This window comes from Alosa sapidissima, chromosome 14, assembly GCF_018492685.1.
Source record: "Alosa sapidissima isolate fAloSap1 chromosome 14, fAloSap1.pri, whole genome shotgun sequence".
NCBI lineage: Eukaryota > Metazoa > Chordata > Actinopteri > Clupeiformes > Clupeidae > Alosa > Alosa sapidissima.
The window spans coordinates 19,520,705-19,547,840 of NC_055970.1; the positions used below are offsets into that span (position 1 = coordinate 19,520,705).

At 41.8% G+C, this 27,136-nt stretch overlaps 3 protein-coding genes across 8 annotated transcripts in view; all 3 read right to left on the reverse strand.

Moving 5' to 3' along the window:
• LOC121681234 (retinol dehydrogenase 11-like) overlaps positions 1-10,633 on the reverse strand; it is a 31,155-nt gene extending 20,522 nt beyond the window's left edge. The window contains exons 1-7 of one of the 4 annotated variants that reach the window (XM_042060850.1): positions 10,528-10,633; positions 3,762-3,902; positions 3,430-3,621; positions 2,958-3,119; positions 2,564-2,680; positions 1,405-1,615; positions 1,286-1,316 (exon numbers count right to left, since the gene is read on the reverse strand). In XM_042060850.1, coding sequence (XP_041916784.1) covers positions 1,286-1,316; positions 1,405-1,615; positions 2,564-2,680; positions 2,958-3,119; positions 3,430-3,621; positions 3,762-3,902; positions 10,528-10,600 — 927 coding nt within the window. In that variant the 5' untranslated portion in view covers positions 10,601-10,633. Of the gene's footprint in view, positions 1-1,278; positions 1,317-1,404; positions 1,616-2,563; positions 2,681-2,957; positions 3,120-3,429; positions 3,622-3,761; positions 3,903-10,527 lie in introns of all 4 variants that reach the window. The other 3 variants (XM_042060853.1, XM_042060848.1, XM_042060849.1) reach the window with 3 other exon arrangements.
• LOC121681238 (retinol dehydrogenase 11-like) overlaps positions 1-20,773 on the reverse strand; it is a 28,361-nt gene extending 7,588 nt beyond the window's left edge. The window contains exons 1-7 of the mRNA XM_042060858.1: positions 20,362-20,773; positions 20,011-20,151; positions 19,644-19,835; positions 19,161-19,322; positions 18,794-18,910; positions 17,454-17,658; positions 17,164-17,304 (exon numbers count right to left, since the gene is read on the reverse strand). Of these exons, the coding sequence (XP_041916792.1) occupies positions 17,208-17,304; positions 17,454-17,658; positions 18,794-18,910; positions 19,161-19,322; positions 19,644-19,835; positions 20,011-20,151; positions 20,362-20,434 (987 nt within the window). The 5' untranslated portion in view covers positions 20,435-20,773 and the 3' untranslated portion in view covers positions 17,164-17,207. The remainder of the gene's footprint in view (positions 1-17,163; positions 17,305-17,453; positions 17,659-18,793; positions 18,911-19,160; positions 19,323-19,643; positions 19,836-20,010; positions 20,152-20,361) is intronic.
• LOC121681237 (retinol dehydrogenase 11-like) lies at positions 98-26,839 on the reverse strand. Of its 3 annotated transcripts, XM_042060856.1 has the most exons (8): positions 26,628-26,838; positions 26,391-26,531; positions 26,048-26,239; positions 24,654-24,815; positions 23,753-23,869; positions 22,257-22,461; positions 22,015-22,096; positions 98-1,270 (listed from the first exon to the last, which is right to left on the reverse strand). In XM_042060856.1, exons 1-8 carry the CDS (start codon positions 26,698-26,700, stop codon positions 1,256-1,258), a joined length of 987 nt encoding a protein of 328 aa, XP_041916790.1. In that variant the 5' UTR covers positions 26,701-26,838; the 3' UTR covers positions 98-1,255. The 3 variants fall into 3 exon arrangements, with proteins under 3 accessions (XP_041916790.1, XP_041916789.1, XP_041916791.1); XM_042060855.1 differs by lacking the exon at positions 98-1,270 and having other exon boundaries at positions 21,329-22,096; positions 26,628-26,837; XM_042060857.1 differs by lacking the exon at positions 98-1,270 and having other exon boundaries at positions 22,050-22,156; positions 26,628-26,839.
• Positions 26,840-27,136: the final 297 nt, after the last annotated feature.

The window sequence follows — 27,136 nt, forward strand, 5'->3', positions numbered from 1 at the left end:
AGTGGAACATGTTTTACTCCATAGTAAACATCCATGGAGTCTAAAACATTGCTTAAAGTCATACATTGGATAATTCAAAGTGACAAAAGAACTCCAACATTTTTATGTTATTCAGAGAGACCTGCTATTTATTACTGACATTCATGAAATTACATTTATAAAGATAGTTTTGCAAACGCGCAAGATTTTCAGACATTTTCAGAGAATTCTAGCATATATGCTGACCCACTACTGGAGTCCTGAGACAATCCAGATACATTTGTTTTACTTCACAAAAGACACAAATCAGTAATTTTATCACTTAATTTCTATTTTGTAAGCACCAATACATTGCCCTCCTCTAAATAAGAATAGGTTAAAATATATCTTAACGAACAATTAAAATGGAAAACCAACATTAGTACAACATACAACATTAATAAATAAGTTGTGGGTATACAATATCAAAGAGGCACCACAGAGGTATTTTAAAGTGCAGGCATAAAGGCTTGTATGTATAGATATTGTGATAATATCAAGTGACAGGTTTGCCTAATTTTGTTTGTTTGTTTGTTTAAACTTATGAGTATTTGCACATCAATATACTGTGTTTGCTATAAAGATAAGCAAAACGAAAATGTTATTGGCCTGTAAAAATATCAGTAACATTCAGCATGTTGGAGAAGACAAGTAAACCTATGCTGTAATTACCCTTTGCCAGTACCAGTTCTATTTCATCAGAAAATAAATGTTCTGGTCCTTCAGGGTACACTGGAAGTGCAATACTATTGCAGCAATAGTTTAAATGTAAGATGGTGTTTAAGAGAGATTCCATGCACGCATGCACGCATGGACACACACACACACACACACACACACACACACACACACACACACACGCACACGCACACACACACTCCTTTTGGATGACAACCAAATATAGACCCATAGACCCTTTCAATCTGTTCCTAGAGGGTTTCTGGGCGAAAAGTGAAAAACCAACACATACTTTGAAATGAAAATAAATTGGACTTTAGTGTACTGTATATGCGCTACAACATGTTGACTTTTAAACTAGTGTTTTAAATGTTTGTTTGTCCCCAAGATACCATTAGCACAATCTTGTTTTCTATGCCACCGGAAATGCCTAAGGCAACACACATGTTTGTTTATGCAGTTGAAATGTATTGCAGATGTTTGTGTTGGGAAGGAATGTGTTTGTTTGTGTGTGTGTATGTGTGTGGTAGACAAGGAGAGAGTGACCGAGTCTCTTCTCTTAGGCTAGTCCCACCATGGCACCTCATGCCTGAGGTGCTGTCTTCTTAGGGGCACAGTCACTACAAACACACACACACACAAATTTATACATTTTCAATAATAAATAAGATATTACATGTGACTTTGTCTATGACTGTAATAACTAACCTGTAGTAGAGGCCGCTGGTGTTCTGCAGACTCTCGTCCACAGCGCTGTAGATGGTGGTCTGTGCTCCCTCCCACGGGGACTTGAGGGGCCAGAGCAGCATCAGGGGTGAACACATCATCAGCTTCCAGAGGGGCATGGACTGGGTCAGGTTTCGGGTCAGCTCAGTGTGGATCACACCTGGGTGGAGGCTGTACACGGTCACACCTGTGCCTGTATGGGACAGAGGGGGACTTACTCAGGAAAGGTCTGTGTGTGTGTGTGTGTGCGTGTGTGTGTAAAGCAAGTGGTATGCTCCTCTGTGCACATTTGCGTGCGTCATTAACGCGCAGTCCCAATTGTTGGAAAGCACACGATCATGTGCGTTGATGATGCAATTCTCACAGACGCAGGAGCATGTCACAGCCTTAAGTATGTGTGTGAGAAAGAGTGATTCTAAAATCCAGCGCCCATTGGCAGCCGTCATGAAATGCATCTTACATTCATAAACAACCATTAACATCAACACATTGATAACAAGCCCATATTTTGCTTATGGCGTAACAATAGCAGAAACACAGCATTTCAGAGCAATTCTAACTGGCAATATATATAATGCCATTAAGTCATAACTTTGATCAGTCAGCTACAGTTTTGTAACATTAAGCTAGCTTTGTTTATTGGCAACAATGGTTGATCCAATGGTTTGCTCCATAAAGAAACAGAATGAAATTCTGCTCTCAGATGCTGCCGATAGGTATTGGCCTTAAGGATCAAGAATTCCTTGACGGGCGAAAGTGTTAATCCAGCCCATATGACTTTGATACATTGAGAATAGTGAGTCACATAAAACACAAATATCAAGGGCTTGTCAACGAATGGGCTAGATCCGTGTGTATGAGGCAGAGACAACAAAAGGGACGGTGTGTGGGTGTGTATGTGTGTGTGTGTATTAGAAGGTGAAGACACATGCACTTAAAAAATACACCAAAACACCTGGGCCAAGAAATATTGCATAAGTGTGTGTGTGTGTGCACATCAAGGGATTGATGAGTTAGATCTGTGTGGATACCACAAGAAAGAAACACTGTTTGTGTGTGTGTGTGTGTGTGTGTGTGTGTGTGTGTGTGTGTGTTTACTAGAAAGCAAAGGCATATTTATGTATGCATATGACCCACTTACCCTCCAGTCTCTTTGCTAGCTCTCGACTGAAGAGCACATTTGCCAGCTTGCTCTGCCTGTAGCTCTTCACAGGATCATAATATCTATCCAAATTGATGTCATCAAAGTCAATTTCTCCTGAAAAGTCAAATGAACATCCCTTGTTACAATGTTCCATGAACTACAGTTGACTACAGTCTTCCGCATATCTGAAAAATACCGTGGTATCAAGAGCTCTATTCAAATTTAAACAAATGTTACATATAATAAGCAAATAAGAGAAAAGGTTTTGAACAAGTGCTTTGAACAAATTACCGGTTTTAGAGAACAATAAAGGAAATCGGTATACATACTAACTAAGCACAAGTGCTCATTCAGTATGTAGAACACAATAGACATCAAACCCCTTGAGCACCTTTCTCATGGGCCAGGCTGGACACGTTGACCACTCGGCAGGGGGTGGATTTCTTCAGCAGGTCCAGAAGACTGTTGGTGAGAAGGAAGTGACCCAAGTGGTTCACCCCAAACTGCATCTCAAAACCGTCCTCTGTCTTCCATTGTAGGCACATCATGATCCCTAGGAGCAAACAGGTGAAGCCATCTATATAGTAGGCTATAACAAAACTCTTGCATGCTCAACTAGAAGGATTAATTCAGAAGATTAACCTAGGATTTCCACATTCCTTGCATAGACTGTGTGGTGAGACTAGGCCTACTGACAGTAGCTTAATATGACATTTGCAACTTAATATGACATTTGCAAACAGCAGCAACTTTTAATGTCAAACTTGTTGATCATCCTTGATACAGTTAGTAGGCTACTCAAAACTATTCTGAATGGCAAACATTCAATTATAGTGCTTTTGGTATGAAAGCAAGGAGCACACCTACATTGTTGATGAGAATGTCCAGACGCTCCTCACTGGCCTTCACATCAGCGGCTAGTGCGCGCACAGACTGCAAGGAGGCCAGGTTCAGCTGCTTTACCACCACGTTCCCATTCCCGCTCCGTTTCCGTATCTCATCTGCAGCTCGGTTCGCCCCGCCCATGTCTCTACACGCCAGGATCACCCTCGCACCTGGCGTAAGATTGTTGGCGTAAACAGTCACGCTAGTGGCCTGGTACTATGATAGTCATTCTCATAAGGGTAAGCTATTTTTTTATGGTAGCAGGACAACTTTAGAGCCGATTTAAAGCACACAAGTAAAACCAACCCACCTCTGCTGGCTAAGTCCACAGCAGTCTCCTTCCCTATTCCTGTATTCGCTCCAGTAATTAGCACCGTTTTGACATCCAGTCGGGCTTTGCTGCGGCATACGGCACCAGCCATCCATCTGCGGATCGCGATAAGGCCAGTGCCTACATCACAAAAATGTATTTCGGGTTGACTAGCTATTATTCCATACGTCAAGGTAGATGTTAGGTTGTAAAGTAGTAATAAGGTAGTAGGTATGCAAAGTAACTGTAAGTAATTTGTAAGTAAATAAGTACGCAGTACAGCAGTAACGTTTCATTCATTCTCCGTGTATTCTTCTTCTCTCTTATCATTCAGAACACGTACATATCAATAACGCGTAATACGTTCTCGCCACCTACTGGCGAATGTACAGTAGAACACAACATTCCCCCTTTACGTAAGGATGATACCACAGATATAAATGTAGTGAACAGGCATTTTGACTAGTGTTAATTTTGTCACCTATTTTTAATTTAGTCTTAGTCTTAGTCTTGTGACGAAATGTCCTTTTTAGTCTTTGTCATATTTAGTCATTCAAATATCATTTTTGTTAGTCAAGTTTTAGTCGACTAAAAGTCTCGTCATTTTAGTCTAGTTTTAGTCATAAGAAAACTAAAGGTATCTTAGTCTTAGTCAGTTTTAGTCAACACATTTTAGTCTTTTTTTATAACAAATTATTTCTGATTACCATTTGAGTCAAATAGTGTTTCACACATCTCAATTTTCCAACAATATTGTGTGTCCACAGGGCTACTCATCTGTTATAATTACTCATTCTGATTTTTTGTCAGTCAGTATGTTTACATGCACAGGTAAGTCGAGCTACAGTTATAGCTCGGCTGGGATTTGACCATAGACAGTAAAAGATTTGACTGGACCACTGTCATATTCGTAGACCAGTGTTTCTCAAAGTGTGGTCCGGGAATCACTGGTGGTCCGCAAGCTATCTCAAGTGGTCCGTGAGCAGACGTGGTAAAATATAATATAGATGAGTTGTTTGCAATATTGAACCAACTTGTATGTAAAAACAGTTCTGCAACACTGTCTATGTAAGATATGCCAGTTTAAATCATACAGTATGAATCCACACAATAAGCAAAGTGCAAAGACAATAAGCAAGGTGGTTCAGTGAGTAGGCCTATAGTGTAGACTAATTATAGGCTACTGTTGAAGTAGGCCTAGGTCTAATCTTTTTTTTTTTTTAGCTAGGGTTAGTTAAGTGGTCCTGAAACTGAAAAAGTTTGAGAAACACTGTCGTAGACCAAAGTATTAATGTTTTACTCCGCCTCGCTAGATGGCGATATGCGCCCAAACACAACACATTCCCCAAACAGACTCTCCATCTTAGCCATAGCTAACTTGCTAGCGAACTTTCCATATTAGCTTACTTGCTAGCAAAATTTGCATCATCAGTCTAACTAGTTAAATAGTTGACATTACATGATGAACATTTTCGTATGGACATTCTGGTGGATGTTAATTTGTATGAGAGAAGCTTCAACTTCTGGGTATGTAGCCTTGTGGCATAAAGCTTAGGTAGTTAGTTGGTAACTCTGGCAGAAATCTCCAGTGTTCTTGTTCCATGTAGTTTCGTGTTGCAGCCACAGGGTTGCAGCAACAGCACGTAGACTAGCCTACAGGAAAGCTGTTGCGTATGAACTCATTCGGAATATTTTGAAAACGTAACAGCTAGATATTTGTCTTCTCATTTTGTAGACGAAAATGAAGAGAGATTTTATCTTAGTTCTTATTTCATGCAAAACATTTTAGTCTCGTCTTTTTTCGTCAACAATAATTCATCTTAAGATAGTCTTAGTCAGTGTTTCAGGACATTACTGCCGTCTCGTCATCGTCTCGTCTTAGTCATGAAAAAAAAGGTTGTTGACGAACATATTTCCTCTCGTCTCGTCTGACGAAATTAACACTAATTTTGACAGAACAGCAGTAATTAGAAATGTCTTACTTTAGCACTTAAAATATAAGTAGAAATCCGTTCTGTACTGGAAATATCAAGAGCTATGTGTAGGCTACTATAGAATCTTATTTGTAATAGAAATATGTCATGTTTCATGTGTCATCATGTTTAAGTAGAAATGAGGATAGTAATAACAAAGCAAAAACTCAACAATCGTAAGTATCAGTAGAAATATGTAAAATGATTAATATTCAATAGCCAAGCAATAATAAACATTTTTAACCGGCTACCTTAACTCAGTTTTTTTATATATATCATTTATGGTAGAATTAAGTTTCAGCGTGTGTGTGTGTGTGTGTAATGTGAGTGTAACTAAATGTGATTAAGTCACATATTCCTGAAGCCAGCTTGGAGGCCGTCTGACACGAGCAGGGGTTGTCTGAGTGTTCATGGTGTCAGGGCAGTCAGGCTCAGGAACTGGGATGTCACTCAGTTGATCCTGTGGAAAGCTCACGGATGTTGCAGGTGAAGCAGGTGCATGGTATCTGGCCAAACGTGACACGTGCCATTTCTTTCCATCAGCCAGCAGATAAGTGGTCGGGCCCACTTGCTTTCTTACTGTCAGTGGCGGGGAGTAGCGTGGATGAGCCTTAGGAACATGAGTAGGCTTCCGGACGCGCACCCTGTCCCCTTCTTTGAAAACTTGTATGCGTGCGCCACGGCTGGAGTCAGCGTATGACTTCATGTACGCTTGCTTAGAGGACACTCTCTGACGAAGTGATTCAGTGTCAATGCTTGCTTGTGGTGGGGTAAGGACGTGAAGACGTGTTCGCATTTTCCTCCCATGTAGTAACTCGAATGGGGAAAGTCCAGTAGTGGCATGTGGAGTTGCTCTGTACACCTGGAGGGATTCTGTAACGGTGGCTTTCCAGGGCTTCTGTTGCAGAATAGCAGACTGTACTGATGCTCGCAGGACGCGGTGAAAGCGTTCAACCGCTCCGTTAGCTGCAGGGTGGTAAACTGCAGTACGTATGTGCTTTATGTCAAGATCGTTTAGGAATGCAGCAAATTCTGTAGAAACAAATTGAGGCCCATTGTCTGACACAATGGTTCGTGGATTACCTAATCTGCTGAATACTGATGTGAGAAAAGCAATAATGTTCGCTGTTGTAGTGGAGGGTGTGAAAGCTACCTCAGGCCACTTACTGTGATAGTCTACCAGTGTGAATGCATAGCGGCAGTCCGGGGAAGCACTTTCAAATGGACCAACCACATCGATTCCCAGCTTCTCCCAGGGCTCTGATGGGAACTGGACAGGTTGCTGGGGTGCAGCAGAGGGAACAGCGGTCTTGTCTGAAGACTGGCAGAGGCAGCAGCTTTTAATCTGTGTGTTCACAAAGGCATCCACACCTGGCCACCAGTAAAGTTCGCGGAGGCGTTGCTTGGTCCTCACGATGCCTTGGTGCCCTTCATGAGCCAGGCCCACCAAGGTGTGACGCAGTGTGATTGGAGCGATGAGCCTTAAACCTCGGAAAATGAAGTCGTCTTGCACAGACAGTTCATGACGGAGTTTGAAGTATGGACGAAGGACTGAACTCAAAGCAGCAGGAGAAGGAGGCCAACCGTCAGCAATCTGTGAACGCAGTACACAGAGTTCAGGACAGGAAGCAGAGGCAGCAGCAAACTCCGCAGGAGAGACAGCAGACAGGTGATCGGCAGACAGCATGGCAACAAACTCGGGCTCAGTGTCAGTTTCATCAGCGGCAGCAGGCAGAGGCAGACGGGAGAGACAGTCAGCTGTGTTGTTCTGTGAACCAGGTAAGTAGGCAACATCGTACGTAAAGCAAAGCAGCCGCGCAGCCCAGCGTGCAATACGCATGCCAGCGCGGTCGGATCCTTTGGTGGTCAGGAGAGTGGTTAGTGCTTGGTGGTCTGTACGCAATTTGAATCTTCGGCCCCACAAGTACGTTCTCCATTTCTCTACAGCCCACACACATCCAAGGGCTTCTTTCTCGACTGTTGAATATTTGCGTTCAGCAGGAGTCAGAGTTCTGGAGGCAAATGCGACAATGCGCTCAGTGTGGTTGGGCTGAATCTGAGACAAAACGGCACCGAGGCCGTAGTCTGAAGCATCAGTGGAGACAATGGTAGGGAGATCAGGGTCGAACAGTGCTAGAGCTGGACTGTGCACTAGTAGCTTTTTCACTGTATCAAAACTACACTGTGCATCTTCTGACCAAGTAAACTCGGCGTCCTGACGAATGCAATTACGCAGTGGCTCCACAACAGTAGCAAAGTTGGGAATGAACTTATTGTACCACGATAAAAGTCCCAGAAATGACCTTAGCTTGCCTGCGTCAGTAGGGGCTGGAGCATGTAGAACGGCAGCAATGTGATCCTCATCAGGCTGAATTCCATGAGCGGTCACTGTATGTCCAAGAAAACGCAGACTTGACCTGTTGAAGTGGCACTTTGATGTATTCAGCTGTAGCCCTGCATCTTTCAAACGCTGCAGCACAGCTTCCAGTGTGGAGTCATGTTCGGCTTGTGTACGGCCCCATAAGATCGCATCATCAAGGTAGTTAGCAACATTAGGCAGGCCTTTCAGAATTGTGGCCAGCATCTTTTGGAAGGCAGAAGGAGCAGAGGCAAGGCCATAGGGGACACGGCAGAATCTAAACAGTCCTTCATGAGTGATGAAGGCGGTCAGGTCACGGCTTTCCTCATGGAGAGGCAACTGGAAGTAGGCACTCTCCAAGTCAATGGTGGAGAACACCGTAGCACCGTGCAGCAGACCCAGCATTTCGTCTATGTGCGGGAGAGGAAAAGAGTCCACAACCACAGCCTTGTTGGGCTCACGTAGGTCCACACACATGCGAATAGCACCTGATTTCTTTTGCACAACCACGATTGGGGAGACCCACGGGGAAGCATCTATTCTCTCGATAACACCGGCTTGAAGAAGACGTTGGATTTCAGCACTCACAGCGTTTCGGACAGAGAGAGGCAGGCGGCGTAATTTCTGGCGGACAGGCGTAGCAGTCTGTGACACTTTTACTTTATGCACAAACCCTTTTGCGCAGCCAAGAGCAGGCGGAGACAGTGAAGCAGTGGTCATCACAGGAGCGCAGCCAGGAGCAGACGGAGAAGACAGCGGAGCAGTAGAGCAGAGCAGAGCAGGAGCAGAGGTCATTGAAGTGGCGGGCTGGACAGTAGAGCCTTTGAAGCACAGGCTCAGGCCATTTATCAAATCCATGCCCAGCAGAGCAGTACCAGAGTCCACAATGAAGAAGGACGTCTGACATGTAGCATCATTCCATGACACAGTAACATGTAAGCAGCCAATAACTGGAATTGGAGCACGGGAGTAGGTCACTAACTTAACTGTAGGAGGCAGTAGCTGTGCTCTTTTGAAGTGTCTCTCATACAGACATTTAGGCAGAATCGACACGGAGGAGCCAGAATCCACAGTCAGCTCCACAGGCACTGAAACAGTCTCTGTCTGTATGTTAACTGTGCATCGTATCTTGTCAGATGCTGTGTGCTCATGCAAGTAAAGAATCTGAACTTCTGGCAAGTCAATTTCACGCACAGAACGTGTTTGTGATGAACGACACACTCTGGCAAAGTGTCCAGTTTTATTGCAGTTTTTACACTTAGCTGATGCAGCATGGCAGGATGAGTCATTTGCAAGATGTCGGTCCGATCCGCAGCGGTAGCAGGTTCGGCTGGATGCATGACGAGACGGAGCAGAGGCAGAAAAACGAGAAGGCGTACTAGATGGCTTTGGAGGAGATGGTGGTGGTCGGCGGTGGCGGCGTGCAGTAGAGGTTGAAGACACAGCTTGCACAGGAGCTGAGCGATCGCCAGCAATTCGCTTAGCTTGCTCACCAACGGCTTCTATCTGTGTGGCAAGGGTAATGGCTCTCTGAAAAGTTAAGTCAGGTTCGAGAAGCAGTCGTTCGCCTATGCGAGGATTGTTTACGTTTTCCACCAACTGATCACGTAGCATTTCATCTAAGTTGGACTCAAACTCACACGTACTTGCTAAGTCCCGCAACGCTGCAACATACTGTAGCACTGATTCGTGGGAAGCTTGTGCACGTTTTCTGAATACATGACGCTCAGCCACTATGTTCCGACGTGGAGTAAAGTAAGCTTTTAAAGTATTAACAGCATCCTCCATGGTCTCACCTTGATCAGGCAGTGTGTAGAAAAGTCTCTGACCTTCGGTTCCCAGGCAGTGTAGAAGAAGTGCACGTTTTCGTGCATCTGGCCATCCATTTGTATTTGTAGCTACCACTTGCAAATAGTTATGGAACATTTTCAGCCACGTGTGGAATGGCAGAGCAGGTTCGCCAGGGCATTGTAAAAACGGTGTAGAAAAAGGAGGTGAAACAGTCATCATTGAAAGTAGTGGGTAGAAAAACTCGTCGCCAATTTGTTAGGTTGTAAAGTAGTAATAAGGTAGTAGGTATGCAAAGTAACTGTAAGTAATTTGTAAGTAAATAAGTACGCAGTACAGCAGTAACGTTTCATTCATTCTCCGTGTATTCTTCTTCTCTCTTATCATTCAGAACACGTACATATCAATAACGCGTAATACGTTCTCGCCACCTACTGGCGAATGTACAGTAGAACACAACAGTAGATCGCAGAACATTTTAAATCAGGCAGACAACGGCCTACGTTAAGATGAAACGAAATAGGGCGGTTCTTGATAATGTCAAGAACATGAAGGGATCTACATTTGTATTATAGTAGGCTAGAATTAAACAAACTATGGTATAAGGTAGCCATATAAGGTATGCAGAGGTTAAAATTCAGTTTACCCGCAATAATGACAACTACGAGCCCTGTTGCATGCTCCTCCGCAAACTCTTTCACCTGATTGAAGACTTCCATAGCGTGTGCCACAGCAACCCAAAGAAACTAATGTTAAAGGTGCCATGTGTAATGTCCGCCAAAAAATCAATTCATACTCCACATTCCATAAAAGATGGGGCAGTATACCTCCAGAAAGTGAGTTGGTCTACCCTAGAGTAACAACCGAGACACGTGTATTGCAGTTTGGCTGGCGGTTATGTTGCCCGCATACTGCCTCCCATGGCCGAAACTGGTATTATGACACCTGTCGGGCTGTGGCTAGTAATTTAGCATGCTAATTTAGGTTGATCTCTCTGCAGCACTATACCTTGTCATTTTTTTAATGACATCATCGCCCTTATTTCTTCTCATTCTTTTGATGCGTGTAGCTCATTTTTTGGATATTTTTACCTCAATTCTTACACATGGCACCTTTAAAGGATGGCAAAATTACTTAATGCCAGCTGTTCTACCACGTATCCAGGTTGAAATGGATAGGTAGCCTAGCTTCTGCAGTTTCTATGCGAAAAAGCTGTAGGCCACAAATTCGACAAGAGACTGAGCCTCTGTTTATCTATGGATATGTCTGTGACTGACCACCAAACTTTAATTTAACAAATAAACATAACAAAGTATCCGGGGTTAGGGATGCATTTGTGTCAAAATAAAAGTGCTCTTTCGACATGTGCTAAGACTGAATTAACCACATCCCTGTTTATGACAAGCATTTTAAGTTCTAAATGGATTTTTTTCCAGCACTATACTCTCACCGTTTCAGTTTGTTCCAACGCATCTAATCCCTGCTGTGCCACTTGCTCCTCAGCTATGCTGAAGTTAATTTGACATAATCATAGTCTTTAAATTGTCATTTTACTCATCATTTGGTTTTCCAGCCAGATATCTTCAAAGTATAAACACTTATGTCAAAAGCCATACATTGAATAACTGAATTCAAATGGATACTGGGATTACTGCATTTTGTTTACTTTGCTGTTTTTCAACAAGATGGATAACTAAAACTCCTGAGTAGCCAATGCTAAGGTGAACAAGAGTCCTGAAGTGCTTATTTGCACCAAAAGCCGAACATCCCTCCGTAGTTAAAACAGTAGTAATAATACTAATAAACTAGAAAATGTAATTTCGAGGAAATTACCAGTGCATGAAAATATAAACATACTGTATATGAACATAATAACAACTTGATTGATAACAACTGACAGTTGAAATGGCTGAACAATTAAATAGTTGAGTAGTTTAAATAGTTAAATTATTTAATAGTTAATTATTGTAGTGAGGACATGTATTTTGAAACAGTTGTGGGCAGAGGAAATAGTAGTCTTAGAGAGCCAGATTGTATGCTTAAAGCCTAGAGTATATACTTTACAAGTTGAATGTAGATAGCGTAATGGATGTTGATAGGCAGATTGTTTCTACGTTAAACGGTTAAAGCTGAATTAGACGCAGAAATTTGGTGGGAAGAATACCATATTTTCCGGACTATAAGTCGCACTTTTTTTCATAGTTTGGCTGGTCCTGCGACTTATAGTCAGGTGCGACTTATAAATGAAAAAAATATATAATTGAACATGTTTTTAAATGTTAATTTATATTAACTGACATGAACCGTACGTGAAACATTACGTCTACAGCCGAGAGAGAGCACTCTCAAATGCACAAGTCCTGTGCACTTTCAGTCAGAGATTAGTGCTTGTATGCCTGAAACACATATGCATACCTAAATCTTCAAATTATGGCCGGGATTCTATTTATAGCCGGGCCTCAGATTTGGACAAATAAAAGCCAGTATAATTTTGTTTCAATTTAACTCATAAAAGAGCTCTTCTTAATATTCTATATTGTTGGTTGGTATTGTTGCCAATGAAAAGTCATTGTCCTACACCATGAGTCTCCAACACGTTGCCCTCATTGCTCTCAAGCTACCAGTTGCATGCCGCCCCCTTCTGAGCTAGAGGCTGAAGCAGTAACCTACATTTAAACACAATTGTTGCTGCCAGGCATCAGCCTATGAATTTAGCCTATGAAACTTAAAGGAGAATTCCGGTGTGATATTGACCTAAAGTGTATCGAAACATGATACCGAGTGTGAACGTATGTCTCATAGCCCATCTCGGCTTGTCCCCTGCACTCCAAAATCTGGCGCTAGTTAGCCGATGCTACCAACATCTTTTTCAATAGTGGTGCTTCGGCATCGGGCTAGCCATGCAAATAAATCACTGTTTTACACCCATTTACGAGGCTCAATGTATCTCCACACTTCATTGGTAGACTTCCGAGGGCCCTGACATTTAAAACGAGACATTGAGAACTTTGAAAAAGCACTGGTAGTTTACTTACAAGACTATTTATACAGACAGTATCTTCACGAAGTTTAGCGTTTGCAGCCATCTTGAATTTAGTCACGATAAGTCGAGCAACGAGTAAGAATGAACAGCTATGATAAGGGATCAGATTCCAAAAATAATTCAGTGGAAATGCATGGATTCCAGTTGCTGCTACTGGAAGAAACTGGAATCCATGCATTTCCACTGAATTATTTTTGGAATCTGATCCCTTATCATACCTGTTCATTCTTACTCGTTGCTCGACTTATCGTGACTAAATTCAAGATGGCTGCAAACGTTAAACTTCGTGAAGATACTGTCTGTATAAATCGTCTTGTAAGTAAACTACCAGTGCTTTTTCAAAGTTCTCAATGTCTCGTTTTAAATGTCAGGGCCCTAGGAAGTCTACCAATGAAGTGTGGAGATACATTGAGCCTCGTAAATGGGTGTAAAACAGTGATTTATTTGCATGGCTAGCCCGATGCCGAAGCACCACTACTGAAAAAGTTGTTGGTAGCATCGGCTAACTAGCGCCAGATTTTGGAGTGCAGGGGACAAGTCGAGATGGGCTATGAGACATACGTTCACACTCGGTATCATGTTTCAATACACTTTAGGTCAATATCACACCGGAATTCTCCTTTAATAGTGAGCCATTAAATACCCCACAGATTTCAGTGGTCATCAAGTCCCGATATTTAGCAATATAATCAAACAGTCCAAACGTAAATTAAATCTCAAATTGAACATTTTGATAGCCTACCCATGCCGCTCCAAACGAAAAGTAGGCCTAGGTCTCACAATAAAACGCAAGAAATAGCTGACTCGAATACAAGCCATGGCCAAATAAAGGTGCTGTGCTTTGCGCAGCCTAAATTTGAGGATTTAAGAGTCTCCTAAACATTCCTCACCTGTTATCTAGACATGCATAAAAACATTTGAAAACAAAACTGACTGCTATGTAATATTTGATCGCTGTTTTGCTACTAATTATCTTTCACGTAGCCTAATGAATCCTACGCACAGAAAGTGAAAGTAGGCCTACTGTGCGCTCCATGTCTGTAGCTGTCTGTTCACGTCCGCAATCGATTATAACGTCAAACGGAGAAGTCATCCATGTTCTCTCGCGTTATAGGCGGTCATGCTTCTGTGTTTGCAAAATTCCTGACGTTTCCTGATCGCTAAACGTTTGTCTTTTTCTTTCCTGTCGATAGCGGTTGATGTTGAAGCACTTAGGCTATAATTTGACTTCAGCGGTGACGAATCCTGCTGAGAGAGAGAGAGCAACGAGAGAGAGAGGCACCCCCAAAGTGGTCCTGCGCGCGTGTGTGTGTGCGTGTGTGTGTGTCTCTGCATGGGGTTCAATTGAAGTCAGAGTTGGTCCGTCAATAGTCCCGCAATCAGGCCCTCCATTATTAACATCAGACAGCGCTGTAAAATGTGTAGGAATTTCTCGCATTGATGGCTAGATTTGCGGGACTTTTATTATTATGCTCAATACTAAGTAATAATTTATTCGCAATACCCGCAATCCCTCGCTGGAATTTAGACCCTGGTTTTAAATGTGCATCTTTTTTTCTCTCGCTGTCTCGGAGGTGGCCAGCCAAGCAATTGTTCTGCTGCCAGCCTGTGCCAATATGCATTCTCCACATTTTTAGCTAAATTTTCATGTACCACATCAGCATTTTTGTTCAGTGATTTCTTTTGTAAATTGCTTTACAATTACCGTCGCGCCCTTGTCAGCAGCCTTCAGCTTGCCTCTTGCCACTATTCACTCATTCGTCTTCAGTAACATTCCCTGTAGAATTCTCAATATGTTTGGCCTCAATGTGTCCAGTTACATAGTCTGTCTGTTCTTGGTCTTGGATTTTGTGAAATATATTTCTAAATATCACCTGCTTGCAGCAGCTTCGGTCTGCACTTCCTTTTAAAACCGCTTTTAAAATCTTTTTTTATCTCTCCAGCATTTAATCTGCAGCCGGCTTGTCTCTCCACATCGTTCAAAATGCTTGATTGCATTGCATTCTCCACATTTTTAGCTACATTTTCATGTACCACATCAGCATTTTTGTTCACTGAATCTTTTGTAAATTGCTTTACAATTACTGTCGGGCCTATAGGCCTATAGCCTGCTTGCTTCGGTCACGTCCTTTTAAATCCTTTTAAAACTGCATCTTTTTCTCTCTCGTGAGCATTTAATCTGCTGCCAGCTTGTGACTCCACACCGCCCAAATGCTAGATTGCATTGTATTCTCCACATTTGAGATACATTTGGTCTACACCCTCCTCTTGGCTGCCTTCACTCCTTCGTCTTCATTAACATGAATCTTTTTGGCCTCAATAATCCAGTTACATAGTCTCTGTTTTTGGTTTTGGATTTTGTGAAATACATTTCTAAATAAATGCGACTTATAGTCCGGTGCGACTTATATATATATATATTTTTTTTTTTCTGCTCATGAAGCATTTTTTGACTGATGCGACTTATACTCAGGAGCGACTTATAGTCCGGAAAATACAGTAAGAAGAAGAAGATGAAGAAGAAGACTTCGGATAACAGAACAGTGCATTTTCATGCACTGTAATTAAATAAGAGAGACAGCGTGTATTTTTACTTAGAGCTGACGTTCATTTAATTAAAAAATTAAAGACAGTCTTTGCATTCACAGAGGGTAGATTGGTAGAAACATTTACAGAGGATATGCTGCCCTCTACTGGAGAACTGGGACAATGCATATACATTCCATTCACTAAACAGAAATAAGAAATATTCACATTTCTTGAGTGTGGTTTTGTACTATTTGGCCCCTTAAATCAATAATCACTGAATGTATAATTCTTACAATAATTAAATGTATAAGTATTCAGTACACAAAATAAGGTATAAAATGGGCATATAGTTTTTTACCTTGTCTACTCTCTTATATGTCCATATTTAGTTTATGCTGGTCTCTAGACTTTATTCCTGCACTGTTGGACTTACTCATTTGCACCATCACCATGACACTCACTCTCACAGAGGACCTTACTATGCACAGAGAATCACAGGCTCAGTCCCTGCCTCAGTCATTGCAAGCGCCTCATGCTTAATCACCCCTAAGCACACTATGTGGATAGTTTTAGACTTGATTTAGATTTAGTGTTATTTAGTATAATTTGAATTAGTATATTCTTTATCTTCTACTGTCCTTATTGCTTAGTTGTGTTTTTTATATTATATAATTGTATCACTTTTTCTGCTGTTAGTGCATGTTGTGATGTCTGTATGCTACCGAGACCTTGAATTTCCCCTTGGGGATCAGTACAGTATCTATCTATCTATCTATCTATCTATCTATCTATACCACATCCATCACATGAGCCTTTTAAAGGTGTTAGGGGCCGTTCACACCAGGAACGATAACTATAACCATAACGATAAAAGCGTCCACACTGATCAACGATAAGCAGTCTCTCATTATGTTAATGAATGTAATGGTTAAACTGTGATGGGTTCTGATTGGCTGTTAGCTTTTTATCGCTCTCAAATTCGCTCTGAAAGTGATCCCCACCGATATCATTCTTCATGTCGTTATTGTTATAGTTTATAGTTTAGATTAACGAGAACAATACTTTTTTTATAGTTATCGTTCTTGGTGTGAACGGCTCTTTACGTGATCTTTTTGATACAGAATGTGTAGATGTGACTCCTAAACTCCTATGCTCCGTGTTGTCCAGATACTGACGAAAGTTAGCATGTAAACCAACTATCGTTGGCCAGCCTCTCTTATAATACCATCAAGTCAAAGAAAGAGTGCTGTCTGGCTGAATCCTTCAGAATTCCACATAGCTCATTTAAAGTACAATAATTAAGGCTTAATGTAGATAACTATATTCAGAGACAGGGCACTTTCATCTAACCTGGCTGAAGAAGCTGGTAGTAAAGGGATATTATGGTGCTCTGTTGAGATGGGCAATGGTAGGGAGAATACCAACAGATCTTATCTGATTAGTTGAGTTGCAATTGTAAAACACTGATTACATATATAAGTATATAAGTATAAGTTAACTAATTCAGTTACAACAAAATAATTTTCTGGTCTGGCAGGATACACTGTACTTACAACGCTACTGCAGAACTATATGAATGTGACTAATAACTAATAAAATGCACACCTTCATGACATGGAAACTTTGTTTGGATCACAGCAAAATAAAGAAAATATATAAATATGTATGTATTGCACCATATGCTTGTGTTTCAGAGAAATGCAGGGAGTGGTGTGTGTGTGTGTGTGTGTTTGGTAAAGAGGGAGTTTCTTCTCTTAAGCCAGTCCCACCATGGATGCACTTATGTCCCAGAGTTTCGTAGCAGCAGCAGCATCACACGCCTGGGGTGCTGCCTGCTTAGGGGCACAGTCACTGTAAACACACACACACACACACACACTTCAACTTATTCATGTGCTACAAATAAGATATAGTTTGTTACATATTAATAGGATATGTTATGAATGTCACCTTCTGTGTGTTTGTGTTGGATTTGGAAGATTAATAGCATATCAGCTAACCTGTAGTAGAGGCCGCTGGTGTTCTGCAGGCTCTCGTCCACAGCGCAGTAAATGCTGGTCTGTGCTCCCTCCCACGGGGACTTGATGAACAGTATGAGGGGCTGAAAGAACAGCCGTTTCCAAAGAGCAATGGTGGGCCACAGGTGGCGTCCCAGCTCAGTGCGGATCACACCTGGGTGGAGGCTGTACACAGTCACGCCTGTGCCTGTCTGGGACAGAGGGAAAGTTAGAGGCCGATCAGACAGGATGCGCTTTGTCGCTTATAAAACGTGAGGTGCACTATGTTTTCATAAAAATACGGGTGCTTTTCCGTTTTTAAGTTGAACTTTTTTCGATTCGAGGCACTCAGGGCGCCTCTGCACAAATGTGAGGCGCAGCAGGCACATAAAACATGAGGCGCTCTGGATACATAACAGCACGCAAAACGCTTACTGCCAATAGGAAACAACATAAAATAGGTGCACTTTAGTCACTGCACAAACTGCGTCCTGTCTGATCGCCCCCTTGTATTCACATTGCCGAGGAAGGGGTGGGATATGTGTAGACAACGGCCATATTGGCATTACAAACTAACCCCATGCATTTCTATGGAGGATTTTTTGAGTGCTGTGTCTCCTCATTAGAAAGTCTCTGGCGACGCAGACCGCAAGGACTGTGATTGGTCAACTCGTCCTGTGTGTTGATAGTCGGTGTTTCAAGCAGCCTACTGTAGGGATTAGCAATTATTATGCTAGTTCACTGACATAAGCTTTGCAAATAAACTCAGACATATTTTGGTTACAATGACGGAGTTATCCGTTTGCAAAGTGTTTATATGTCAGTAACGTTTTGAAATTAGCACTTCGCAGCAAGCAGTACCTTGTGGGCAGTTGTGCTAAAGTTCACCTGCTAACATAACTTAAACTGGCTGGCAGACCCCTCGCAAATAACCTCAGACTTATTTGCTGGTTTACTGTGTCTATTTTTTCGATATTTGTACAAAATCTAAGCAAGAAAAGGCCAAACAAATAAGATTAATATTTTGGCACGACAGTCTATGGGGTTTGCCATTCTGAGTAGCAGAGCACGTTTACATTCTCTGTGAGTAGGCTACCGTTTCGGTCATAGGCTACAGTCTTGTTTCGGTGGTGAGCGACGCAAACACAGGCAACACCAAGAGTTATGGCGGTGAAATGCACCACGATGCAAAGCAACCCGACGCAGAACCATAAAATGGTCAAGACGCCGTAAGAGTGCAGGCATAGCTACTCCGTGGAGTTGATGCAGAAGCATGTTGAGACCTTAAATGTGTGTGCGTTATAAGGTAAAGACATATTTTTGTATGCGTAGGACACATTTACCCTCCAATCTCTTTGCTAGCTCTTGACTGAAGAGCACGTTTGCCAGCTTGCTCTGCCTGTAGCTCTTCATGGGGTTATAATCTTTATCCAAATTTATGTCATCAAAGTGAATTTTTCCTGGAAAGGAAAATGAACATACCATGTAAACCACAAATTTCAAACAAAGACAAGCTATCTGACACAAATCTTCTAAACCACAACAAATGTTTTACACATAACTGTAATTGAATAAGCAAATATAACATGTTCACATTTAGGAAACTGTGGTAAAACCTCATCTAAGTATCACTGTAAGACTACAAGCAAAAAGACTCATACTGTATCTAGAAATAGGATACGTTGGTGCAACATCAAACCCCTTGAGCACCTTTCTCATGGGCCAAGCTGGACACGTTGACCACTCGGCTGGGGGCCGACTTCTTCAGCAGGTCCAGCAGACTGTTGGTCAGAAGGAAATGACCCAGGTGGTTCACCCCAAACTGCATCTCAAAGCCGTCCTCTGTCTTCCATTTTGGACACATCATAATTCCTAGGGGCAAACAGGTGACTTAGTCCATCCATAACTTACAGCCATACTCTTGTTGGCACAACCACAGAAAAGGTATTTGACTGAGGCCACTACTTTTCTACTTTTAATACTAGTTCATATATTACATCATGTAAGACTTTAGATTTTTAAATCTGGAGTCAGGTTAGTCTACCCCAGGGCTGCCCAATTTGGAGAATTGCAAACATTTCAAGAAATACAACCTGCAAGTCAATCTGTACATTTGCTAAATCAAAATACAACTCTTGATGTTAAAAGTCTAATTCGATAAGTTTGCTTTTGGTATGAAAGCAAGGAGCACACCTGCATTGTTGATGAGAATATCCAGACGCTCCTCACTGGCCTTTACATCAGCGGCTAGTGCGCGCACAGACTGCAAGGAGGCCAGGTCCAGCTGCTTCACCACCACGTTCCCATTCCCACTTCGTTTCCTGATCTCATCCGCAGCTTGGTTCGCCCGGCCCATATCTCTACACGCCAGGATCACCCTCGCACCTGGTTTAAGATAATTGTTGTACGTACGCGTGTCAATTAAAACTGGATGCTTGTGTCTGGTATGCTATTGGTAACCATTCTTAAAGGGGTAAGTTATTTCATTACGGCAGCAGAACCAATTTAGGGTGAATTTAAAGCACAAAGATTAAATGTAACACATTTAACCTAGGCCTACCTCTGCCGGCTAAGTCCACAGCTGTTTCTTTCCCTATCCCTGTATTCGCTCCGGTGATCAATGCTGTTCTGCCATCTAGTCGGGCTTTGCTGCGGCATATCCCACCAGCCATCCATCTGCGAATTGTGATAAGGCCAGTTCCTACATGTCACAAGAGTTGGGTTAGCTGCTAACTGTTTCCCGATGTAGGTATAACTGCGTGTTAGAATTATATAACTAGCCTAACTATGTTTATAACTTAGCATTACCGTTAAGACGAAACAACAGAGAGCTCTTAATAAGAAGCGTCTGCTAAATTAATACATGTAAAAAAATAATAAAATTATAATTTCTCAATTCTGTCTAGTGTACCAGTAATGAGGACAATCGCAAGCCAAGTTGTATGCTCCTCCGCAAACTCTTTTACATGGTTAAAGACTTCCATGGCGTTTGATACTGCAACCCAAACAAATCAAAAAAAGGGTGAATGACTGAACGCCAAAGTAGAAGTGACAGACTATCACGTGTCCTTGTAAGAAGGCTATGTTGAAATGAGTAGGTTGTCCTCTACAGTCCCTCAGGAAAAGTTCTTCAAATTCAATTAATGAAACTGTTTATGGACATGCCCAAGTTGGGACCCAACTTAAGGTAGCCTAGAACCTGAACGTAATGTGTTTTGCTTCAGTTGTAGGCTATATAGATAACGCATCCGGGTGAGGACAAGCCTGTCAAATTAAAAGTTCCAAGGATCTTCCTGTTAATATTCTAGTACAGTGGCCCCCTATCAGCGTAAAGCAAAAAAAGACTTAAACAGACTTAAAAAAAAGACTTAAAACCTTTCTGGTAGGGGGCGGGGGGACTCTGGGTTTTTAGGATAATGAAATTGAATAGCCTACTGAAATCTAAAATTTATTTTATGAACTTATATTTTCCTGAAATATTTATTAAATAATTGCATTTTTGCATGGATTCTACTTTTTAAATATATGTATATTTTAAAATCTCACGTACCCCCTGGAGTGCCTTCACATACCCCCAGGGGTACGCGTACCCCCATTTGAGAACCACTGTTCTAGTACAGCCGCCGCCGCCCCATTCCCCCCTCCCTCTGCCAGATGCCATGACATAACTCTTATGCCTATGCTATGCATAGCTCTGAGGTTGAAGGTCATTTGACATAAAACCTTTTCAAACACATACATTTAATATTTACATTGATTATATAGGCTAATAAAGGAAAATTGAGAGTAGGCCTACTGAAGTGTTTACAAGCACCCAAATGTTTCTAGATTTAATTAAAATACGAATAACTAGTTAAATAAGAGACAAGAGAGACAGCTTGTGTTTCCTATTTACAACCGACTTTCATTTAATTAGCTCATTTTTTTGTTAAGTCCCCAGAGGATATGGCTGTTTTCAGAGGATTCTAGCAAACTGCCCTCTGCTGGAGATCTGGGACGATCCCAATACAATTGTTTATTTTTTTACAACGTTTATTTTGAAATCTTTATTCCTCCTATGGTTTTGTACTGGCACCAATATGCAGCGAGTCACTTATATAATTAAATAATTCCCAAATATATAATCTAAAAACAATTCAAATGTAGAGCTACACTTATATAGTACATAAAGTAAGGTATAGTGGGCTTATCAATAGAGCCACCCCAGGGACCTTTTAAAGAGTAGTTAGTAGTAAAGGGATATTATGGTGCTCTGTTGACATGGGCAACGGTAGAATACCAGCAGATCTTACCTGAGTAGTTGCAACAATTGTGAAACACAGGTTAAATATTAACTAATTCAGCCAAAAGGAAATTATTTTCTGGCCTTGCAAGAAACACTGTACTTGCAGTGCAACTACAGAACAAATTCAATGTAACTCAATGAGAGATTCTGCATACACACTGATACAATTCATTATGGATAACCACAAATGAAACATTATGAAAGTGATATGTGTATGCATATTTGTGTGTGTGTGTGTGTTTGGTAAAGAGGGAGTTTCTTCTCTTAAGCCAGTCCCACCATGGATGCACTGATGTCCCAGAGTTTCTTAGCAGCAGCATCATCACACGCCTGGGGTGCTGCCTGCTTAGGGGCACAGTCACTGTAAACACACACACGCACGCACGCACACACACACACACACACACATTTGGACATTTACCTGCAAAAAATAGTATGCACATTCACTTGTAATAAGATATCAATTGTCACCTACTGTGTGTTTGCGTAGGAAGATTATTAATCAGTGCATCTCAGCTAACCTGTAGTAGAGGCCGCTGGTGTTTTGCAGGCTCTCATCCACAGCGCAGTATATGGTGGTCTGCGCTCCCTCCCAGGGCGACTTGGCGAGCAGCATGATGGGCTGTAAGAACAGCCGCTGCCAAAAGGCTAGAGAGGGCCACAGGTGCCGAGCGATCTCAGTGTAGACAAGACCTGGGTGGAGGCTGTACACCGTCACACCTGTGCCTGTATGGGACAGAAGGGAAGTTACTGAGGAATGGTCTATAACTAAGTGTGAGAGTGTGTGTGTGTGTGTTTGAGCGCACATATGTGTGTTTGACGGTCAACAGGTTTCCATTCCACTTAATTATAGACAGAATACTAGCTGAGATCAGTTGCATTGTTTTTTTTAATCAGGGCAACAGTTTTCAGATTACATTATGTGCTTAGGCTACATAACTGCAAAAAGGTTCTCGACTGTTGTAGAAAGAAATGGCTGATCTTTAATGCAATATCTATATTGCCTAGCCTAGAAATCGAAAATTACATTTGCTGCCAGGGCTAGTCTAGCAACTCTCCGTTGGCTTGTGAGCTCGAAAAATTAAACTTCTATCAGGCCAATCAAATCGTGTATAGAGTTGTTAGGCGGGCTTAACATAATGATTGATGGCAGAGTTGCAACGGTTTGGCTTGAATTCCCTGCTACTTGAAAACAAATAAGATAGATGTTGCTGTTGACAAACAGTGTGACATGAGTTAAGCTTTTATTAAGTTGGCAAAAGTTTGAACTAGCCAACTAGCTCCGCTGGTGGGAAATGCATGGGACTCAGTGCTGTCCTATTGCGTGCAGAGGGAATTTGAAAGACAACCGATTATCCCGCCCCTCGGACTGAGCACTGCGAACGGTGAGTGCCCAGACCCTACATTTTAATGTGGGTCTGGCTCGTCAGGCCAGATTACCCATTATCAGTTACAATTCATCCAATGTTCCAAAGGCACATTCTGTTTACTAATCTGATATAATTTTAAAAGGCTAACTGAGAAAACATTGAAGAACCCTTTTGCAATGATGTAAGCACGCATAATGTAATCTGAAAACTACTGCCCTGATTAAAAAAAAAACAATGTAACTGATCTCAGCTGGTATTCTGTCTATAATGCAGTGGAATAGAAATTTCGAAGTGACCACCAACTTTTGACCGGTAGTGTATGTGTGTGTGTGAGGGTCCAGTGTGTCCTTAGGAATCTCAGGATCAAAGATTCCCAGGTGTGTATATAAGAGTCAGACTGACCCATATGTGTGTGATATGTAGCAGAGTAAGTAAATTATATTCTCACACATTAAATACACACATCAAGGGATTGATGAGTTAGATCTGTGTGGATACCACAAGAAAGAAACACTGTTTGTGTGTGTGTGTGTGTGTGTGTGTGTGTGTGTGTGTGTGTGTGTGTGTGTGTGTGTGTGTGTGTGTGTGCGCGCGCATGTTTACTAGAAAGCAAAGGCACATTATATGTTTGTGTATGACACATTTACCCTCCAGTCTTTTTGCTAGCTCTCGGCTGAAGAGCACGTTTGCCAGCTTGCTCTGCTTGTAGCTGTTAACGGCATCAGAATCCCCATCCATATTTAAGTCATCAAAGTGAATTTGTGCTGGAAAAACAAATGAACATCCTACGTAAATCACCATTTAGAATGTTCTACAAACTACAGCTACACTCCAGTCATATTTGACCCAAGAGCAAAATACCATGGTCTCACGTCTGTACAAATTAAAACAAATATTTGACAAATTAAACTAATACAGCATAAGAGAAAGCCGCAGTTTTCAATCAACAACAAGCTATAGATACAGACTCTGAATAGCATAATTCACATTCTCAATATTTTGTGTAAACTCTTTTCACACATATACGGCGGAGTATTAGGGCCACACATAAAGATACGTCAACACAATGCCTTGTGTAGCCTATAAGATTTGGTGAAATTGTACTTCATAATCGGGTTTAGCAACAACTATACTAACTATTATAACTAAAAAAAGAGTATACATTGCACACTGAAGGACATCTTTTTGCTGATTTTATTTGCGTGAACAACACTAGTTTTGAATGTTGAGAATAGACGAAATGTCGAGATTAAAGTCGACATGATATTTCAACTTTATTCTCGAAATTACGAGTTTAATGTTGAAATGTTCTTCATGTGTGGCCCTAATGTGACGCCTCACTGCACTGCACAATTATAAAACCACATACTATACAACACAACATGTCAGCCCACAACCCAGTCTCACATACTGTATGTTCGTGTCACTGTCACATTAATTAATCTATTGTTGCAACACGTTTCCTTGCAAAATAACATGTTCTGCAGGACAAAACATTTAAACAAATGCATTACTATAGGCCAGTGCAACATCAAAGCCCTTGAGCACCTGTCTCATGGGCCAGGCTAGACACGTTGACCACTCGGCTGGGGGCCGACTTCTTCAACAGGTCCAGAAGACTGTTGGTCAGAAGGAAGTGGCCCAGGTGATTCACCCCAAAGTGCGTTTCGAAGCCATCCCCTGTCCGTGATTTTGGAGTCATAATGATCCCTGAGAGCAAACAGGAGACTTCCATATTACTTGTGGTCAAACTCTTGATGGCCCAGCCACAGAAAACCAGAGGCTCTTGTCTTTTACCTTTCTGTGGCCAATGCCAATCATAATCAAGATGACTAGCCTACTTCTAATGTGAACAGGGGCGCAGCTACCTTTGAGGGTATGCAACAACAAATTGGCGCCCCCCCCCCCCCCCCCCCAAAAAAAAAAGAAAAACCCACAAACAACTAAAGTAAAACAAAAGGCCAATAATTTACATAATTTATTAGTGTAAATTATTATTTTTTAAGAAATTCTGCCAATTTGAACTTGAAGTATTGTCAAATGGTGCATTGTCACTTTAAGACTTTAAGAGAGTCTAAACGGTTCTCATAACGTCCTTTTGCCAGCTGTTGCTCACAAAGGATAAGGCTGATCCAACTCTAGCCTTTGTTTGCCACATTATCAGCACAATATTAAGCTATTAATATTAGGATTGTTAGGAAATGGAAACATGTAATGAGTTGTTGCTAGCGTGACATTTATGTTTGCAGTTTGCCATTAAAAGTTCAGTATGAGCATGGTAGCCACCTAGCTATCTTAATGGAATAGGTTAATGTTTCAATCGGTAGAAGCTATGCTTAGCAAACGCTAGTCTGTTAACATGAATATTTGCAAGCCTCCAAGCACAGACGTCATACTTTAAATCCTACCTGTTGCTTTTCACCATCCACTTATTTAACTACTGTGCATCCCTTGACATGCCATCTCATTTCCCCTCTTTCTTTTTTTGCTGCATCCATCTTTCATAGACGAAAACTCACTACTAGTACCTGCTCACTCAGCGCTCACGGCGCCCCCACTCCCTTTTCTATGTCAAAATTCTATGATGGAATCTTATGAGATAGGCTAGGGCGCCTACTCTAGCCTGTTAGTCCTCTAAAATGTTATTTAACATTGAGGAAATGCAGAAATTATTTAGAAACGTACAACAGTAACTACATATAGAATATACCAAATATATTATTATTATTATTTTTACCATCGCTTTGGCGCCCCCACGGTGCTGCGCCCCTATGCGCCGCATATAGCGCATACCCACTTTTTGCGCCACTGAATGTGAACATCCTGAAGATGCAGATTTTCAAACATTAATTAACTGACACTTTAATTAAACAATCAAATGTTGGATGCAAAGGACTTCTGATCCTCCATGAGTGTTCTTGATGTGGGTACAAGGAGCACACCTGCATTGTTGATGAGAATATCCAGACGCTCCTCACTGGCCTTCACATCAGCGGCTAGCGCGCGCGCAGACTGCAAGGAGGCCAGGTCCAGCTGCTTCACCACCACGTTCCCATTCCCGCTCCGTTTCCGGATCTCATCCGCAGCTCGATTCGCCCGGCCCATATCTCTACACGCCAGGATCACCCTCGCACCTGGTTGGAGATAATTGGCGTATCTGGACTGGACACTTAAACTGAGCGCTAGTGTCTGGTATCGTAATCATTCTTATGTGAAAGTTATTTCATTATGGCAGCAGGACAACTTTAGAGTGAATTTAATGCACTAAGACTTAACTTAACCAACCTCTGCCGGCTAAGTCCACAGCTGTCTCTTTCCCTATCCCTGTATTCGCTCCGGTGATCAGTGCCGTTTTGCCATCTAGTCGGGCTTTGCTGCAGCATACGCCGCCAGCCATCCATCTGCGGATCGTGATAAGGCCAGTTCCTATACACCACAATTTAGATTATAACTGCTTGTGTTATGCTAGAACATGTAGCCTAACGTTAAGGTTAAGATTTCTCAATTCCGTGTAGAGTTTACCAGTAATGAGGACAATCGCGAGCCCAGTTGTATGCTCCTTCGCAAACTCTTTCACACGGTTAAAGACTTCCATGGCGTTTGACACTGCAACCCAAAAAATCAGAAAAGAGGGGAAAAGTTCTTCAAATTCAAATGAGACTGTTTATGAACTTGGGACCCAATTTAAGGCAAAACCTGAGTCAGCTTGTAGGCTATAAGATAAAGCGTCCGGGTGAGAATAGTTCTACTGTCAAAATAAAAGTAGGCCTAGGCTAAATTTAAGAACCTTCCTGTAGATGTTCTAAGCATCCCCCCCCCCCGCATTCTTCTTCTGGCCGCTGGATAAAATGCTATGCACAAGACATTCAAAGGTTAACATTTGAATGCAACTAATTTCAAATGCATGAATTAAATTTACATGTACATTTATTATACTGTGATTATTCTGCATTTATTATACTGTGATTATTCTGCATTTAATTATTGAGTCTCTACAAAAGAATGGACTCCAGGAAAGAGTCCTTTACAAG